At 50.5% G+C, this 20,177-nt stretch overlaps 1 protein-coding gene across 3 annotated transcripts in view; it reads right to left on the bottom strand.

The window, feature by feature from the left end:
- Window positions 1–406: 406 nt before the first annotated feature.
- Window positions 407–20,177, bottom strand: part of VPS26C (VPS26 endosomal protein sorting factor C) — a 44,387-nt gene continuing 24,616 nt past the window's right edge. The window contains exons 2-8 of one of the 3 annotated variants that reach the window (XM_021677965.1): window positions 19,103–19,246; window positions 17,523–17,672; window positions 11,325–11,405; window positions 8,515–8,589; window positions 4,470–4,620; window positions 4,093–4,245; window positions 407–1,850 (exon numbers count right to left, since the gene is read on the bottom strand). In XM_021677965.1, the coding sequence (XP_021533640.1) occupies window positions 1,768–1,850; window positions 4,093–4,245; window positions 4,470–4,620; window positions 8,515–8,589; window positions 11,325–11,405; window positions 17,523–17,672; window positions 19,103–19,246 (837 nt within the window). In that variant the 3' untranslated portion in view covers window positions 407–1,767. The remainder of the gene's footprint in view (window positions 1,851–4,092; window positions 4,246–4,469; window positions 4,621–8,514; window positions 8,590–11,324; window positions 11,406–17,522; window positions 17,673–19,102; window positions 19,247–20,177) is intronic. The other 2 variants (XM_044913412.1, XM_044913416.1) reach the window with 2 other exon arrangements.

The following is a 20,177-nucleotide window of genomic DNA, read 5'->3' as shown; positions in this document are numbered from 1 at the left end:
GACGAATTCCGGCACAAACGCTTCGGCTTTTCTACATCTGATTTCTGATGTACCTCTTGCTTTTACTCTGGAACTTGCAACGTGGCCGAGAATGGGAGCCAGGCCCCATTGCTGCGGGAACTTGGGACAGCCAGGATGCATGGCTGCCTACAGGGCATTTATTTCCCAAACAAGATACTGTTACGGATTCGCGGTTCAGACTCCTTCCTTCCCCTCCCCTCCCGTCCCCCTGCTCTAATGGGAGAATCTGACAACCCCGAGCCTCCAACAGTGGACGCCCCCCCGCCCCCGCCCCGGCCAGAAAGCCAAACATCTCTGTTCTCCTTAACCCCTGAAGGGAGGTGCTGCCCAAGCAGGGGAAGGACATGGCCAGCCTGAGGCCCCTGTCTGGGCCACTCAGGACCGAATGAGATGAAAATGAAAGCAGCCAGGGCACGGGCTGGTCTTCAGTTAACAGCTGTTCCCTAAGAAGAACACTTGTCCTATTTATATCCATACAAGCAGTTTACTCAAAGAAGTGATATAGCAATATTCATACCAAACCTTTGCTCAAAATTCTCATTTAGCTTTTTTTCTTTTCATTAAAAATGATTTCTACCTTTGAAATGTCCCAGAAAGTATGGCCTCTTTGTTTTCTGATCCTCTGAACACGTTATCAAAGACAGATAATTGTTAATGTCATATGAGCATAAAAAGAGATTTATAAACCAGAAATGTATTCTCTGGGAGCCAAATCAGAAATGACTCCTTGAATAAGCTGTTATCGGTTTCACTGGTGAAGCCCTGGGATAAAGCAGCGCCTGAGTCAGGTCTGTTTGCCCTCAGGCTCACACGTCGTCAGACGCGGTCCCAGGACGATGGCAGCACAGCCGGGCACGGGGGCATCGGCCGGGCCGCCTTGCTCAGGCCGGCCCGGGTGGAGGGACTGTCGGGGAAGGCCGGGTGGCGTGCAAAGCACACAGCTTATGTCTGAGGCCTCATTCATTGTGGACCAACAGGATCAGACGGCAGAAATGCGTTGCTACAGGCTCTCCACAGTGGCTTCACCCCGGGGGGGCAGGCCAAGTTCACCAGGTCCAGGGCGTCTGCCCGGGGTCTTCAGCTCCGGCCCCGGGCACCTGTCTCCTGCCCTTCAGAACCCACCCAACAACAGCAGGTGCAGACAGACGCTGTTTCCTCCTGCGACAGCCAGGAACGCTCAACATTCTGAAGTCATCGGGAAAACTGGGATAAAAGAACTACAGAGTGGAAAAAACGCTAGACGGTTCCAGCGGACGCCGTTGTGCAGCCCTCCTTGGATGGTGTCTACAAACATCATAAGCAACCGGTCAGCTTGTCACCGTCCCGAGAAGCTGCTTTGCCGCCAGAGGCTTAGCCACCCACGCTGGCCAGGTGGGGCGGGTTTCCTTCGTCCCCAGGACGTCCCCTCCTAGCCAAGCTCCACTGCTGCTACATTTCACTGCTCCGTAAAAGGCCAGTTAAGCCAGGAGTCCGAGGAAATTTTGCTTTCTGTGAAATGATCTTGCCAACAACAGTTACGAAGTCCTGATGAAGTTTAGAGACAAGGTCTGATCAGAGGTGCCCACTGGAAGAAGCCTCGAGGAAATGAGGAACAACAGTGATGTAATCTGAGCGGTCAGATTCATTTCTGATACAGAATCATCTCGAAAATAAGCCTATGCTGCTGGCTTGAGCTCCCGCGAGCGCCGGCTACCCTGCGGCATGTCCGCTTGGCCTCTCTCGCTGTCCACGCTCCCTGCTCCCCGGCTACATCCTGCAGAGCTTCAGTGGAAAGTTCTCCGTGATGAGGTGATCCGCGTGAAGCAGCACAACGATGTTAACCTCAAATTCTGAGAAGAGAAAGAACAGGCATCATGTTCACCTGCCCCAGCGGCAGACACCCAACGCCAACAGCACCACAGGCGGAACAGACTCCAAAAGGGGGTGGGGCGCCGGGTGCCGTGGGGAGTCCGTGTCCGCATCCCACATACATCACCCCAAGCTTCCGGGAGAACCAGCGAGGACAGCGACACTGGCCTCTGACCGCCTCTGGCGTGCCTTCTCTAAGGAAACGTGTCTCCCGGCCTTGGGACAGTAAGGGGTCTGCTTCCCAACCACACCTCCCTTGTCCTCTGTCTTTACTAGAATCTTCTAAAATCCTTTCTGTTCTTTCATACTCGTTTGCTTTATTTTTCCACTTGTGACAGTTCTTAACGGAAGAGCCGACCCCCGATGGGCCTAGCCGTCCAGGTACACGTCTCCCGCCCCAAATGAGAAACAGTGTCCAGAAACAGCATGCAGTTTAATTGCTGTTGTTTGGGTAGTGATTCATCTACCGAGACCCCTGTTTACACAATCGTCTCTCATTGACAAGAGGAAGGGGTGCGCGAGCAGGGAGCTTCGTGCCAAAGGGAGAAGGCCTAGCACCGAAGCAGCTCAGCCCTGCGGAGGGGGCTTCGGGGTCACCGCATAGCAGGCCCCGGTGGCCGGAGTCCTGAGGACAATCTCCCCGCGTGTGGCTGGCTGCCTCCTCCAAGCATTGGCCATGACAGAGGCCGTGCGCCCGCAGCACCAGCCCACTACTTCGCTCGCTTTGCTAATCGTCACGGCACTAGAATGGCCCTCTGGGATTCTGGTCCCCATTCTCTGCCACCATTCCCCCATGCACCTCGCTGTCCTGCCCTGGAGGGAGCGTGGTGTGGCTGGACGCCCAGCAGGCGTGCAAGGCCCACGTTAGGGAGCCGGTGCTGGCTTTCCTTATGGCAGAGCAACCACTCCCCGGGGCACCCTCAACTCTGGGTGGGTTCAGGCTGGAGGCCGGGCTCGGGCCCGACTGCGCACCGAAGGTGTGCTCAGCACTGGCAGAGGTGACGGCGGCACGTGCGGATTCTGCTCGTAACTTGGGACCTGGGGCTCGCTCCCACCTCCCCGCCTGAGACTCAGAGCCTAACCTCGGCTGGCCATGCGGACGGCAGCTCTGGGCCCACGGGAGGCCGCGGCGCTCCATGATCGTGCCCCCCCCGCCCCCCGCCGTGGACACTCCCGTGTGGCGAGCCTCAAACCAGACGAAACTCAGGATCAGGCATGAGGAGCATTACTGACATCCCGGCTGATGGACTGAGAGCGTGATTTCTATGGAAGAATCACAGGCACTGCATGCACCGTTATGTGGACACTTTCTAAATCTGACAGAAACAGCAGGCAGAAATCTAGGTGCTTAAGGTAGAGCGTAGCAGAAAAAAAAAAGGTTAGTCCTCTTGAAGTTTATATAGAAAAACTAAGGGAGAAATCGACAGATAAGCTCCCCCTTCTAACTTGAAATCAAAGGACTCTGAAGTAAAATACCGCCTTGAGAACACCGTGCTGGTCGCCGTGCGAGCGCCTTTGGGAGGGCGAGGCAGGCTGGTCTGGGGGCGCCTGGGCAGCCGAGGGCATCACCCTGTGCTCTAGCCCCCGGCGCCTCGCTCTCTGTACTGTGGGCGTAGACTACCTGTTCCATAATAATCATGCACATCTTTTTTGAGAACAGTCACGGCAGCTTAGCTTGGGCCAGATCTGCCCCTGTGCGGCCTTCCGGCAGACGTCGCTGTCCTTGTCAGTATTCGGCAAACAGTGAGTCTATGCCCCTTTGCTCCTGAAGCGCATGTCCTGACCCCGTTATGTGCCAATAAAAGCACTCTAGGGGCTCTACAAATACCAATCATGGAAAATGACCACGTCATCCCGAGCCGGTGGAACGGAAGTCTTCGCGATGATCGGCGCTCACACGGGATTGTCACACCTGAGTCTCTGCTCGGATGCCGGCCTGTCTGAGGAGCCTCCCTGACCTCTGCACGCTCCCTGCGGGCTTGCTCCTGGCGGCGTCACTGTCCCTGCCCTAGCCCGCACCAACGGGATGGCGCTGCCTCAGGACGGGTATGGCAGCTTCTCAGGGAGCTTCTGTTGAGCAACCGGAGGACCCAGTGCTCTACGCTGAGCCAGCCGAGAGCAGACCAGTGTGTCTGCCTCGGGGGCACTCGGGGGCCCTCCCGTGGGACCACCATCGTGGGAGAATCCAGCGGGCCCACGGGCGTGGGGAGCTGGTGCGCTTACCCACTTTGAAGTTGGTGGTTTCCAGCGTAGGGCAGGTGAACAGCCGGGGGAACACCATGTAGATGGGGACGGAGAGGCTCCGACACACATCTCCATCAGCGATCTGAATATTCTGGATCTCTGTGGCGTCTCGGGCATAGCCTTCTGCACACCCTGCACAAGGCAGAAAGCATCGTGTGCTCAGAGAACAGGGAACGTCCGAACAGCCTGGTCGACAGGCCCTCGGTGACCACTTCTGCCACTGGTTCTACAGGACCTGGAGTTCCCTCCCATCCACATCTCACTTTCCCAGGCAGTCGTTTCCTGGAATTGAGGGGTGCGCTCTTACTTTTGCTTCCACCGCGGCGCGTGAACCGCCGGCCGCAGTGGGCCCTTACCACAGGTCTCCACGCGGACCAGCTGCAGCTCTATGCTCTTGATGGCGGCCTCCGAGCTCTCAACCACCAGCTCCCCTGTCAGCGGCTGTGTGATGACACAGTTGGTGGAGTTGAGATGCCCTCTGATGAGAAATTTGGGGAGCAAGGCTCGCTAGAACAAAACAAAAACAAGACATCGGGAATGGAAAAGTGCTGAGGGAAATCACTCCAGACTCAGTCACTTGGTACAAATAAAAACTGAAAACAAAGTTGGGCAATTCTTATAAAACCCGCTGGGACCCTGTTTTCCAAAATGGGAAAAAGGGACAATGGTACTTATATCTCCTGTCAAGTTCACGAACAGACTGAATTATTCAACAACTGTCTGCGGATCCCCGGTGCCGACTCCGGCTGGCTGGAACAGCCAGCTCCCACAGGGCCCTCCCAGTTGCCTCGATCTGACCCAGAACGCTCCTTCTTACCAAGTGATACTACATGAAAACTCCTGAGGAAGTTGCCAGGAGTGTTTACAGGGAATCGGTCACACACCAGCCCCAAAACATTTTAAAAAGAGAATCAATTGAAAAATGCTCCCAATTATGCAATTTTGAAAAGCGAAGGCACTTCTTTTATTTCAAGGACATTTATTTATTTATTTATTTTTAAATTTTTTAAAAGATTTTATTTATTTATTTGATAGAGAGAGACACAGCGAGAGAGGGAACACAAGCAGGGGGAATGGGAGAGGGAGAAGTAGGCTTCCCGCAGAGCAAGGAGCCTGATGCGGGGCTCGATCCCAGGACCCTGGGATCATGACCTGGGCCGAAGGCAGACGCTTAACGACTGAGCCACCCAGGCGCCCCTCAAGGACATTTAAAGAGAACAATTTTCATCAACGCTTGACTAAGACCTTCTGGACTTTTCCTCTGTAGACCTAGGAACCCAGTCATGGGTAGACGATGATGTTCTTGTGGGAAGCAACTGTCCTAGAACACGTCGCCCCGCTGGTCCCAGGTGCTAAAGCTAAGTTGGAGTTTAGAACACCACTGTCTCAGAAACAAAATGCAGCCATAATGTGAGCCACGGAAGTAATTTAAAATTTTCTAGTAGCTATATTTTAAAAAGTAAAAGGAAACAGCTAAAATCAACCAATATATCCTAAATATCACTTCCACATGTAATCAATATTAAAAAATTACATTTATATTCTCTTCCTCTCTGAAATCCAGTCAGCACCTCACATCTATGGCCCAGCTCGGCTCCGACCGGCCACACCTTGAGGGCCAGTAGTCCCCGTGGCTGGTGTTCACCCGTCGCGGGCGCTGGAACTGGACAGCAGGGAGCTCGGTACCTCGTGGCCCAGAGGCAGAGAGCTCGAGAAAAGCCTTGATTCAAGACAAAGTTTTAACAACAACTAAAACTAAAGAAGCTATTTGTTTAGAAAAATAAAAAGCAGTAGCAATCTACATTAAAATTCTTTTAGGCAACTGATGAAAAAGAAAAGCTCTCCACATCCGGCCTAAGATCCTGACTGAGCCTTCATTTTACCCTTTCCTCCCAGGGGTGTGATGTTAACATATACAAATAAAAGTAAACTACACGGAGAAAGCCTATGCAGGACGTCGCACGGAGACAACCCCAGCGAAGTGCTTCTGTGCATGAAGGTGCACAGGGAGGCTCCCAGGAGCTCAGGGGACCACGTCCTGAGGTCGGGGACACATGAGCATCCCCAGCAGGGCCCGGGGCAGCTCTGAGATCAGAGGCAGCGCCCACCCGGGGAAGGGGCAGTCGGGGGGCTGTGAGTGGCCTCTGGGGTCAGCAGGTGCCCCAGCTGTCACCACACTTCCCTCAAGGGGACTTCCCCCACCCCCCAGGACACTCCCAAAGCAGGCTGGGCGAGGCAGGGCAAGTGTTTACAGCCATTTACAGCCACAATGCAGGACAACGAGGCCCTTACCCCAGAAGACGAGCTACCCGCAGACCCTGAAAGAAAGCGCACGGGGTCGAAGGCCTCTTCCCCAGTAGCAAAGCTCCTCTGTCAGAGTGTGCGTTTACAACCAGAAGGACAGACTATCATTTGGGCTAAGGACAGAGAGTCTAGTTAACAAGGCCATACCTATTTGATCCTCATCTATAAATATAAGCTGACAACCAAGAATCAATGAACAGTTGAGGAAATCAGAGCAAGAAAGAGGTACACGCTCCACAAACAGAATAACCAGCCCTAGGAAACAGAGATGAAGGGCTGTGCATCTGCAGTAAAAGAAGGGCTATCTTGAAGAAGAAACTGTGCTTGGAGATGAATCATGCTATTGCTAAAGTGAACATGTCGACAGTTGGGCAGCATACCAACCAAAGAGCAAACGAGTGAGCTGAAAGACCGCACCAAGATTCTCCGGTGACACATCTAAGAAACCCTGAGAGAAGTTCACTGAGCTGAAGGAAAGATGGCAGGCGCACTGACTAATTAAACACCCAAGGGCTTTGACATTCCAGAATGCTAAGGATAGGGAGATGCTGGAATTTTCTGGACCGGGGGGGGGAGGGAGAGGGAGGAGAAACAGATGAGCTCACACAAATTTGGGGACCAGATCATCAGTATCATGAGGTACCAGAAAACCAGGGAGCTCCTCTCCCAAGTTCTAAGGGCAAATAAAATTGAAGCCAGAAGCTTCCATCTACCTAGACAAACTAGGGTTCAGTGCGAGAGCAAAGTCAGGGGTCTGTTAGACACTCAAGGATGTAAGTTCACTCCTCACCTGTTCAGAAAGAATGACTCTAGGATGTACTCCAGCAGCACAAAAAATAAACTGAAGAAAGAAAAGAAGGTGAGAGGAAGCAGAGGTGAGCAATGACCACGGTGAAACTTCCAGTAATTCAGTGACAGCCAAATCATGACTGTGATACGTTGGGCAACTATTAGAAATAGTTTCTAAGCCAACAGAGGCTTGATACTGGGAAAAATAAAACAGATAAACTGGAACTTAGACTTCAGACCATTTCAACAAACGAGAGGGGTATGGAGGAAGGAAAATGCAAAAATGTTACAAACCTTCTGGCAGAAGGTTCTTGTTCTCGGTGTTGTTACTTAAACTCATGAGTGTCTTTATGTTTGAACATTTGGGGGTGACTATTAGGAAACAGAAAAAGGATGTGAGAGGAAAAAGGAGCAAGCAACAATAGGATAACAGAAAAAAACCCTTATGACCTTAATCAATTAGAGTAAGGACAAGAAGAAAGAAAAAGAAAAACAATAAAGTAACACAGAGACACGATACAAGGAACAAAACAAACTGAACAAGGTCCAGTCGGGAGCTCTTTACAAGACACACTTGATCTGCTCCTCTTCCTCACTCCAGTTCTGTCACCGAGTTTTGTGTTATTGAGATTCGTGGAAGGAAGAAACACAAACCCACTTAAGAGCACGAGCGCTAATGGGGCGCTAACAGCCGAGGCCGGGGAAGAAGCAGGGCAGTGAGGTCCCGGCCACAGGGCTGCAACGCCCGCGACCGCCCGCGCTCCCTGCGTGCTACCCGTCACGTTCAAATCCCCATGAGAGAACAAGCTGACCGGCCCGCGGGGGACTCGTCCCCTCCAATAAATGGACTTTCAGAGAGGCCCCCCCAGGCCGCACCCCTGCCTCTCCCCGACGTGCTGATCAACAGGGTCTGGAGAGCAGGGGGGAACCGCCATGGGCCTCGGCCTTGATGACAAGACAGCAGGCGGCCAACTACCAAGTAAAGGGGTGCGGCTCCCAGGACGGGCGGCGGGGGTGGCCGGGGCTCAGGAAGAGGGGCTCTGAGCCCCACGCGGTATAGACCAGGGAGAAGGGAGGGGAAAGCACAGTAAGCAGACAGCCTCCCTGAGCAGCTTTTCAGAAGCATTCTTCTTCTCAGTACTTACTGAGTTTAAAAAGAAATCAAAACTGAAAATCTAGACTATTCTGGGTAGAGACAATAATCTGAAATTTCGTCTTGCCGACGACCTGATGTCCAAATAAAGAACTGGGCAACAGCGTGTCTGCAGGAAGCAGCGGTGAGGCAGGCAGGGGTGAGGAGCGCCGTACCTCTTTGACGTTCTGCAGGGTTTCAGGTGTAATGGTGAAGTCCACGGGACTCGGGGTCAACTTCCCCTTCTGAGGCTAAAACAGGAGGCAAAACCCAAATCAGCTGCTTGAAGCCCAGAGTTCCACAGGCCACACTCCCCTTTCCCCTCCTAGAGAAACGAAGGGCAGCACAGTGAACCGGGAAAGACTTGGTATTCAGAGGCAGGTCGTGTGGGGTCTAAAAGCACAGTTCCGCCAAAAATCCATGTTGTGTTCTTTGTCAAATTTAAAACACCCCTTGCGACTCAGTTTCCTCATTTGTAAAATGAGGGGACCCCTTGCTTAATCTCTCGGGGCCCCTTTGGGTCCAGAAATTAAAAGTTAGACCTAAGAACTGATGGTAGCATTCTTGGAAGGGATTTATCTTAAACCCCTCTCTTAGAACAAGAGCTGACACTGAACCAGCACGATGACGCTATGGGCTGCTGTTCCTGGCACGGGTCCCACTTCACAGACACGGGCAGCGAGGCACAGCGAGCTCACGTGGCTTTCTCCAGTGGCAGAGCCGAGATTCAAACACAGGGCGCCAGGCTCCGACCGTGCTGTCAGCCACTCAGCTATCCACTGGGAAGACTCGCTCATCTCAACTATAAATGTTACCCTAGTTACGAATGATGGTCATCCCACATCACAAAGCCACAGAAGCCCCCCGGGCAGCCGAGCGTCTCCAGGGCCTGCCTGGCGTGGTGCACCCAGGCGCCGGGATCCACAGGCCGGGGGGGCCGCGGTGGAGGAAGGGCGCTGGCTGATCCGCCAAGTTTACTCATTTACCAAAAGCGTATTCTTCTTCTTAACAGGTTCGAGAACACACTCTTCAGGGAACATATTCTTCCTTACAGCATTTAAAGGAATATTTAACTTGTCAACTAGAGCTCACACATGGTTTGTCCTTCTCATGAAATCATTCACAAAGAAGAACAGACTTCTTGGAGGCTATGTGTTGGTAAGCTGCCGGGAGCAGGGAGGAGGCCCCGAGACCTGTGTCCCTGCTGTGCACTCTGAGCTGGCCCGGGGGGGGGGGGGGGGGGGGGGGGGGGGGGGGCTGTGCGGTCCGGGGTGCGGTGTGTGCCCTGGGTCGGGGGCCAAGGGGCATCCTGGCCTGGAGCCCAGCTGTGGGCAGGGAGCTGAACTTGGGCTCATTCTCCTTCACAAAGGTGGAGGCTCTTTTTGCTGAAGACATAGAAAGGTGTATGTCTCTTCTAGGGAATAATCCACATGAAAAAAAAAAATTTTTTTTTTTGCTTCAGTTTGAAGACCCTTGATAGAAAAAAGGAAAATGTCTAAATCACATCACTTCCAAAAAAAGGTAACTATTTTTAATATTTTATATGTTCATCACTAAAAGAAACAAACGCAGTAATTATTACTAGTAAGAGGAAAACTATAAATGTTGGAGTCCCAAAAAGTCAAAAGTGATGCAAATAAAGGACATCAGTGATTTTGCCAATCTTATACACAGGCGACCTAAGTCTTCTGTTTTATTGAGCCATTACTCAAAGACACCTGTGGACATTTCATAACAGTGTAAAAGAAACGCAACTGCAAATGTTCCACAAACACCAACTGCCTCACCACGGAGCTCTGGAGAAGCTCCCACTTACTAATAAGGCCTGTGGCAAAGACTGTGGGACCTGTATGGGGCCCCCAGGACGCTGAGTCCCGCTCAATGATAACGAAGCTGTAGGCCGCACCAGGTACATGAGCGAAGGAAAGCTAGTGGCCCTTGTGTCTGTCCAGTCTGGGTGGCACCTTGACACGGCCTGCAGCCCCATGGGATCCATACATACGTCTAGGCTCCGTTCACCTGGGCGCCTCCAGGAACCCCAGTTTGGCTCTCTTCTGTCCCCAAACTGCTCAGAATTAAATCAAAGGCAGATGGACCACATTCTGAGGCTAGGTGGCTCTTCAAGGAGGGAGCTAGGCTGCCATCGGCCCCTAGAAAGGGGGGCAGGACCAGCCCCGAACCAGAGGTGTGCACACACAGCCCAGGGAGGGGAGGACAAGGCCCAGCAGCTGCTCCGATACCAGACCTGGAGAGCCTGGGGAGATAAAACAGGGGACTCCAGTGCAGTGGACATCTGTCACCACGTGTCACACCTAGAGCAGGCACTGCCCGTCACTGCTTAGTTCTGCACGATGACCAAGGAGTAGAGCAGATGGGCTGCAGGGGACTTGCCTTGAATTCACACAGAGTTGCCTACAGCCATGGGGAGGGGGACCCAGTTCCTTAAGCTGACATGTGAAAGGAAATTTTTAAGAACATTCTGTCACTGCAAAATATGAGCAGAAGGTGTTGGGAGAGGCAACCCACCCTGGCCCTGGGTGCCCCTGCGTGTCCTTGCTGGGCAGACCAAGACTGTAAGGCCTAACCCTTCTTTGTCTGGGCCAGGCCATTGCTCTGGGTTGTGTCTGCCACCGTGACCTTGAGCAAGGATGTGTCTCTCTGAAGCGGACTTGCTCACTGACTGCTCTAGCAGAGGTGGGCTCCCAGCCTGGGGCTCCTCGGCTGAGGCCCGAGCCCCTCAGGTGCAGTGGCGTCTGGGCCACGGCATCGCCCTGTGGGATTCTGGGCCCAGCAAGACGAGGCACATACCAATGCCGATGCTCTGACCCAGCCGGGAGCAACAGGTCCCTCATCTCCCACCCGGAAGTCTCTTTCCCCAGCAGGAATGACAGCACCAGGTTAACGTACTAGCTTAGAAATAGGGTAAAATACCAGACCCTACAGGAGATTCCTATGATTAAACACAGAGCCTCCCAATACAGCTTACAGCAGAGTGAACGATGAATTCGCAGGTCTTTGTCAAGTCCTTGGCCAACAGAGACCGCCTCATGTCACAGCGCAGGGTATACTGCAGGGAGGAGTCAGAGAAGATGGCACATTAGCGTGATTTGCTTGCATCATGGAATTATATTCAAAGAGACAAGGAAGTCAACGTCCTTGAGGGAAACGCGGTCCAATTACAGTGTTATTTGAAATTAATATACATAATAGGGGGAGCCAATGCTCAAAATGAAGGCATTTCTGTAAAAAGACCAAAACCAAGAACACTTTAAGGTGATTCCTCAGCCTAGTCCCACAGCCATCCCACAGTTGGGCCCACTCGAACAGAGGCAAGGGTCTTAGCCGTAGCACAGGGAGAGAGCAGGGGGGCGGGCAGAACAGAAAACACATGCACTCAGAAGCGAAAGCTAGCTCAGCTCCAGCGATCTGTCTTAGTGTGTGAGCCTGACAGATGAGAGACGACTCGTCCAGGCTTCGCCCTCCTGCTCTGTAAAATGGGGATGTTCAGATCTGCTCGCAGCACGAGCCAAGGGAGACAGTGTGTGCTGGTCACTCAGCACAGCGTCTGGCCGAGAGCAAGCCGCTCTTGGTAAAGCAGCGGCTCTTTTCTAGTAAGGATTCAAGAGCACACAGGAAGGACCAGGAGCCTCAGGATAGCATCTAGCATTCCACGCAGCAAGGTAAGGCAAATAGGATCACATTAGCTTTTAACCTAGCTGTGTTCGGTCTCTCTGCCGTCCCCGCGCTAGTTTTCTGAACGAGCCACCGCCAGTGTACCCCCCCCCACAACAGGGAGAGCCAGCCCCTCTGCAGAGCTGGCCCCTGAGCTACGCGTCTGACCCGGGGCTGCTCCTTCACACCCCTGTCTGTGGGGGGACACGCTGATTGGTAACAAAATTCTACAGTGTGATCATAGTCTTAATGCTAATCTTTTTTTAAAAAAGTCACATAACCCATATTGAATAAAGTTAGCTGTTGTTTTAATCATCCAGATAAAACTTTAAAATACTGTTAAAAATGATTCATGTACGGGGGCGCCTGGGTGGCTCAGTCATTAAGCATCTGCCTTCAGCTCAGGGCATGATGCCAGGGTCCTGGGATCGAGCCCCGCATCGGGCTCCCTGCTCCGCGGGAAGCCTGCTTCTCCCTCTCCCACTCCCCCTGCTTGTGTTCCCTCTCTCGCTGTGTGTCTCTCTGTGTCAAATAAATAAATAAAATCTTAAAAAAAAAAAAAAAGATTCATGTACCTGGGACTATATGCATGGTTGACTCAAGAAGCTACATTATTATGAACAACCTATATATATTATATAAGAAGTTACTAGACATTTAAGGTGCCACTGGGAGATTAAAACACTTTTTTAAAAGAAACATCCCTTGTCTGCAAGGACCTTTTCATATATATATATATATATCCATATATACATATACACTGTCTTCTGAGATTTCAGTCTGGTCTCCCCAACCCAACGAGCTCAGCAAGGCCTGGTGCCGTCAGGTCCGTATAGGCGGGCACACACGTGTGTGCACCTGCAGTACATCTATGTACGTGTGTGAGCCTGTATGTTTCGTCTTTCTCCTGTACAGCCCACACGCTGTCTAGCATGGGCAACATTTTGTTCAGGCTTGCCCGGTCTCTTGGATCCTTGTCCCAGTGGGAACTTCCCCTTCCTCATTTTTAGTCTCAGGGGTTTAGTGGGGCTGACCTCCCCCCAGCCCTCCCAGGCCGGGCTGCTCCTGGGACTGTTGGGAAGGATTCTTTCTGCCGGGGGTGCCAACCAGGAGATGGTGAGCCTGCCAGGTAGCAGCTTAGCTTGGCCCCGGCCAGGGAAGAGCTTGCCCGAGAACGACGTCTGCACAGAAGGCCGAGCTGGACCCACACCCGGCTTCCCTGGAGCTGCCAGCTCGGCAGCTGTGTGCCCGCCTATACCGATATCTGTTTTTAAGTTAAGTCAGTTTGAGCTGGATTTCTACAACTTGCAAAGGAGTGAGAACAGGCATCAACTTCTGGTCACGAAATGTTTTTGAGTACGAAAGCAATAATCAGTAATCTGGGACAGCTGCTAAGTGAGGGTGGGGAGAAAGGTGGAGAGGAGAGGAACACACTGACGTTCTGTTCTGCGAATGACGTTAATTCTTTCACATGTACCATCTGAGTGAATTACAAGGATGGTCACCAATAACTCATTTATTCAGCCATTCGGCAAATACGTACTGGGAGCATTCTATGTGCCAGGCACTGCGCTAACGAAGCTCTTCACACCAAGACCTCATTAATCTCCTAGGAGGAGAGGTCATGAAGGCTGCTCGGGGTCACAGAGGTGGGATTTGAATTTACACCTGCTGGTTGCCAAAACCCAGGCTCTGAATTCTTATGCAATGCTGTGACTCAAGCCCAGATCTGCCTGCTGCAAAGCCCTAGATCTTTTTACTTTATCGTGATCTTGCCCAACTGCTAAGAAGGTTCCAGGTGCTAGGAGCGGTCAGACGGGGTCAGGAAGGTCAGACCGAGCAGGGCGCCAGGAGGAGGTGCAGGACTGGATCTTATGACCGTCAGTAAACACAAGGCCAACAGAAAGAAGGAGGATGCATGTCAACAGACGTGAAGCAGACTCCTAGAAAGGATACGCTTAACTCTGAGACAGAACGACTAGCATCTGGATAAATTAATTCTGAATTACAATTTCGCAGACATGTTGGTACTGCTGTAATGTTGGGGTATAGTATAAAACCTTGCTCCTGTGGCCACAAGAGTAGAACAAACATAATAAAATTTGCCTACGATTTACATCACTTTTAAAAGAAAAGGTATCTGCACAAAGGGCAACTGGGGGAAAGCAGATAGCTTCTGGTACACAAAGGTGAGAAACAAACACAACATGCCTGGGAAGAACAGGACCAAACAGCACCAAGCCTCTGTCTAAGGAGAGACAAGGAAATCCAGACCCTGCAAGCTGGAAACGTACTACTCGCTACACCTTAAACCCTTTATTCTGTCTCATGGTTTTTACTGTTTTCATTATGCTACTACAACACAATTCAAATTACCAATGTAAAATGCCTTGGCGCCCACATAATTTGAGAAAGAGGATGTTACCAGGTTTAACAACACTTTCTGTCCCAAGTAATGCACCCATGAATCTTCAGGGTAAGCACGGCAAGCGAGGGTGCGATGGAGGACAACGCCCTGTGGGACCCTAGACCGTCACCATTTGCTCTGCTATAAAACAACGAGGCTAGCAAAAGACCCCTCTAGAAACTGAATGAATGAATCAATGAATGAAAAACAGATAAAAAAAAAAACAACAACCCACCATCCTAGTTTCTCTGGAGAAGTATATTTTCAAGGGGCACCTGGCTGGCTCAGTGGGTGGAGCAGGTGACTCTTGGTCTCAGGGTTGTGAGTTCGAGCCCCACGCTGGGTGTAGAGATTACTTAAAAATAAAATCTTTTAAAAAGAAGTATGTTTTCTCAAAAGGAGCAACAACAAATTTGAATATGAATTGGGAATGAGATGGTATTCGAGAATTTTTGCTAATTTTGATAGGTGTGAAAACACCAGCTGTGTTTCTGTAGGAGAGCGTCCCTATTTTCTGTAGATGGACAGTGAAGTAGCCCAACAAGTGTCATGATTCTGGAACTTCGAAACGACTCAGGAAAGATCAACAAAGATGAAACAAAAAGGGCAAAATTCTAATAAATGTTCAATCTAGGTGATAAGCTCTTCTAAACTGGAGGTTAGGATGAGAAGAAATCTCTTAATTTTTAGAAATCTGTGAGATATTTGGGGAGGTAGAGAATTCAAGTTGTAGCATTTCGAAGTTAACCCTCAAGGGGTAAAATCTGTTGACCAAAATAAAGGTTGGGTCTGGGTGATCATAAACCGTACTGAAGAATTCACCACCTGCTAACCCTCCAATTGCATTTTAAAGAGTTTCCAATTTACACACAGCCATGCAGGACACAAGTACAGTTTTTTATGTACAACTGACTCTTGAACAATGCGGGGTGAGGGGCGCCGATCCCTGCACAGTCAAAAATCCATGTGTAACTTGTGACTTCCCAAAAACATAACTACTGAGAGCTTATTGTTGACCAGAAGCCTGGCCAGTTACATTAGATATTTTGTATGTTATATGTATCGTATACTGTATTCTTCCAATAAAGTAAGCTAGAGAAAAGAAAACCATAAGGAAGAGAACATACATTTGCACTCTAAGAGATCCAGGTAAAGGGGATCCACACAGTTCAAACCCATGTTGTTCAAGGGTCAACTGTAAATCTGCATGCCCTTCTTGGCAATATTTGGAAAAGAGTGAGATTTCCAATTTGATTTTTTTTAAAGACTTTATTTTTAAAGTAATCTCTACACCCAACGTGGGGCTCGAACTCACAACCCCGAGATCAAGAGTGGCGTGCTCGACTGACTGAGCCAGCCAGGCGCCCCTCCAATTTGATCTGAAACAAATTAATCTTTTTTTTTTTAAAGATTTTATTTATTTATTTGACAGAGAGAGACACAGCGAGAGAGGGAACACAAGCAGGGGGAGTGGGAGAGGGAGAAGCAGGCTTCCCGCGGAGCAGGGAGCCCGATGATGGGCTCGATCCCAGGACCCTGGGATTATGACCTGAGCCGAAGGCAGACGCCCAACGACTGAGCCACCCAGGCGCCCCTGAAACAAATTAATCTCTTAACAAGAACGATGAACATAGGAGGAAGGCACAAGAAGTATGACCAGTGAAACCTGAATGTTAGTCTCTTCGGTTTCTCATGAATGAACACTTATGTTATTAAATAAACAGTATTAAAGAGCTACCGTGTCGGGAAAGCAAGGCGATGTGGATGCTGGGGAGAGAATAAATATGACGTTTGAATGAGACGTTTGAGATACTGTCAGGCTTGCTAAGAAGGCATTTTGCATGTACTGCCTTCTGCGGTCAAAGTACTCCCGACCTAGGAAGTTGGTCATTCCTGTCACCTCCTGCGTGCTGTCCAAAGCCTCTAGTGCACGCATTGCCTGAAACTGGTGCACCAATAATGAAGGACTAGACGCAGTTTTTCTGGACGGAAAGACAATGACTGCAGTGCAGCATGTCACACGGCCCGTGCTTCTGCTCACCCCATGTTTCCGGCACTTCGTAGAACTCGCACGCAGTCAAACTTTGAGTTGAAACTCTCACAAGTGTTTTGAGGATCTGTATTTTTAAAGTGGTACATTTTAGGGGTGCCCGGGTGGCTCAGTCGGTTGAGCGTCTGCTTTCGTCTTGGGTCAAGATCCCAGGATCCTGGGATCGAGGCCTGCATCGGGCTCCCTGCTCCGCGGGAAGCCTGCTTCTCCCTCTCCCACTCCCCCTGCTTGTGTTCCCTCTCTCACTGCATCTCTCTCTGTCAAATAAATAAAAATAAAATCATTAAAAATAAATAAAGTGGTGCGTTTTAGGCAGGGGAAGGGTCTCTTGCCGAGACCAAATTATCAGCTACAAGTTAATAAATCAGGAAACTTCCTAACCTTCCGCCCTGTTGCACGTACGCAAGACAAAATGGTTTTGTCTCACGCGGCAAGGGGAGCCCTGCAAAGCTGGTATCACAAAAGTACCTTTCTTTCCACTGAATAAAGGAAAGGCTCTCTCCCACCCGCTCCCTCTGAGTCATGACTCCAAACTGTGCCGGAGACAATAGTGGCTAAAGGCGTCCTGAGCCAGCGGAGGTAGACAGGAAGGCATAAATTCACTTCCCCTCATTTACAGGGTTTGTTCAGTAAAGAATACTAGCCTATGTTAGAGTAGTAGCCTTCGGATATCTAACAAAGAGATATTTATGTGTATAAAACAGACAATCAGTGCGAGTGCCAGAGAGGAGCGAGGGCACAGATGTGCACCAAACACTAACAGCACCCCTCACGGTGTCAGTGTGGCTGGAACAGGGCCCAAAAGAAACAACGGGATTTTTTAAAAGAAGGCATAGCAGGGGTCCTCCGGGGTTCCTATCAAAAATAACGGCCACCCCTAAAATGTGTTCCGCAAAGCAAAATGAGAAATCAAACTAGAATATACATGGGCGGTCCTGGCATAATTACAGTATTAAATTCTTGGGTCCCCTATTAACCGTCAGTGAAAGAAAGACGGAGCCGTTTTGCAAAGGAAAAGCCAGGAAATGAACTGCACGGGATTAGGAAACTCTCACCTGAATGTTGACGAACACGCCGTGATAAGTCTCGTACAGAACTTTGTTGCCCTTCACATGCAAAGGAAACTCAAAAGGAATTTCTGTTTTGCCACTGGGAAATTTCCCTGGCTTCACCATTTCAATGGTACTGTTGATAATCTGGATAGGCTGTAAAGAAAAAGCAACTTATCCATCAACATGCACTTCTGGATGCATTTTCCAATTAGCATGTCTATTAACGGTCTCCCGAAAGACACGAGCCCCGAGCCCTCAGAGGCTACCCTGCCCGTGTCCTGGCCAGCACAGTGCTGGGTCGGCAGACGAGCAGCCAGCTGGCTCGAGTCACTGGCACAATTATGGTTCGTTCACAGGACCGGATGCTTGGATGTTTGGTGCACATCCGAAGCCGTATTTCCTCTCCTTTCCCAAAAAGCTCTGTTCGCTGTCCTAACAACCCTTCCGCCAGGCACTCCTACCTTCAGAATGAAGCAGCAGACGTGCACAGTCAAGGCGCTGGGCCAGGAGGGCCGCCACCTGAACCCGGGGGCTCCTCACCAGCCTGTGCCCGCCTCAGACCCCAGCCTCCTGGGAGCCTCCCCACCGCCTGCCGCGTGGGGAGGAGCGGGTCTGTCCTCAGCCCCGGGCGCCTACGCGTTACACCGGGACCCTGCCCAAAGGCAGCTATCACCCCTTAACTAGTTCATGTATTCGAAGCCTTGGTTTAGCAACACTCCGAAAATCTACCACTTGTGAAGCGAGCCTCTGAGTGCTTCTGGAAGAGAACACGGAGATTGCGGAAGAGCACGGGCAGGCCCTGAATCTGAATGCGGTTAATGAGACCCCTTCTTCCCTCTGACCTCCTTCCCCCTCAAAACTCAGTTAATATGTCCCTCTGGAAAAGGAAACTCTAAGTATAGAAAAAGAGTTTATATTCTGGAACACACACTTCTACCCAAAATGACAAAAAGGAAAAGAATGGCCACTGCTCGGGCTCCTGGGTGGCTCAGATGGTTAAGCGTCTGCCTTCGGCTCAGGTCATGATCCCAGGGTCCTGGGATCGAGTCCCGCATCGGGCTCCCGGCTCAGCGGGGAGCCTGCTTCTCCCTCTGACCCTCTCCCCTCTCATGCTGTTTCTCTCTCGCTCGCTCTCTAAAAAATAAATAAAATCTTTAAAAAAAAAAAAAAAAAAAAAAAAAGAATGGCCACTGCTCTATCTGCATCTTACCTGAGTACCAACTCCAAGAGCTGCCGCATACACAGTCCTAATAACAGTTTTGTTTTAGAAGGTCAGTGCCAGAAGCCAGAGGCACTTCTCAGAAGACCTCTGGTGTCCTTAAAGGCTGAATTTAGTCTACTTACAGTTCTCCTAATCCTATCTTACAGGAATAAAAACTGGCAGACTTGCAATAGCAGGATATATCCAGAGTCAAAACATCTGAATATTTTTGCGGTTTGATTAGCAAGTATTAAAAAAAGTAGGACCACTGCTATACCTTGCAAAATATCGACAGGTAACAACAATAAAGCCAGAAAACAAGTAAAAACTACCACACACATTGGGATAATGAACTAAAAATGTGCAACGTCAGCGTTCTTACCTTAACAGAATTATAGAATGCCTCGAACACACCCACACTCTTGGCACTGAGCTGGAGGTTCACACTTCCTTCCACTGTCAAAGACACTCCCTGGTGCTGGATCGAATCCTTACCAGATATGACCACCACGCCCGAGAGCACTTCCTAGGGGAGCAGAGACAGCCACCAGTCAAATTAACACGTCTTTGCATTCACCTTGTTTATTAGCAAAAGCAGGTCTCCTTAACAAGCAATTTGTTCAAAGATGTAGATATTTACTGAGCACTTAGTGCAGACCAGAGACCTGGATGCTGGGATGGAGCAAGCACAGCGTCCCGAAGGGGTGGATGCTGCAGGGCGGGGCTGGACCTCTGGGGAGCACCGGCGGGGGGGGGGGGGCGGCGCAGCGGATCTCAGGCCATCAGGGCCTTCCAGACACGTCCGCACTCCTGGCTGGGAGAATCCCAACAAATGTCTGATTCCAAAAAGGGTAAATAGCAGGTTCAAGGCCACATTATACACAAGTATGTATAATGACCTCTTCAGAAAGAATACAATAAAATAAAACCCTTTTCTTTGGGTTCTTTCTCAATTATGCTAAAACGACTACACGTTTTCATATGCATAATGTAACACAACCACTGGCCCGGTGCTCCCTCGGCCCAGGAAGCCTCACTGAGGAGGGGTCTGGAGCTTGTCCACAGAACACGTGAGGGCACCCCACCACTTTCGCTAAGTCTTCCCCAGTCTCTCCATGGCCCGGCTCTCTCTGTAGACATTCGAGCCTAGATTTCCCTGGATCATGAAATCATTTAGGAAAGATTTCACAACAGATCATCTATTCATCTATCTGAAGATAATTATGGAGTAACAGAATATGGACATTATCCTCTCTCCTGGATGGCAGTCTCTTCCTGGCACCAAAGAACTCGGCGGTCCCAATTTGCTACGGGGGTTTGGGGTGGAAAAGGAAGTTCAGGAGATGACACGGCGTCCACCAGAGTGGAAGGAGAATCCACAATAAATTCAAACAACATGTTTGTGAAATGACCTTCAGAAACGTAGCACGACTGCTGTCCAATGGTAATATGATGGC

Source organism: Neomonachus schauinslandi, chromosome 1 (assembly GCF_002201575.2).
Source record: "Neomonachus schauinslandi chromosome 1, ASM220157v2, whole genome shotgun sequence".
NCBI classification, from domain to species: domain Eukaryota; kingdom Metazoa; phylum Chordata; class Mammalia; order Carnivora; family Phocidae; genus Neomonachus; species Neomonachus schauinslandi.
This window is presented reverse-complemented; position numbering and strand designations above follow the sequence as displayed.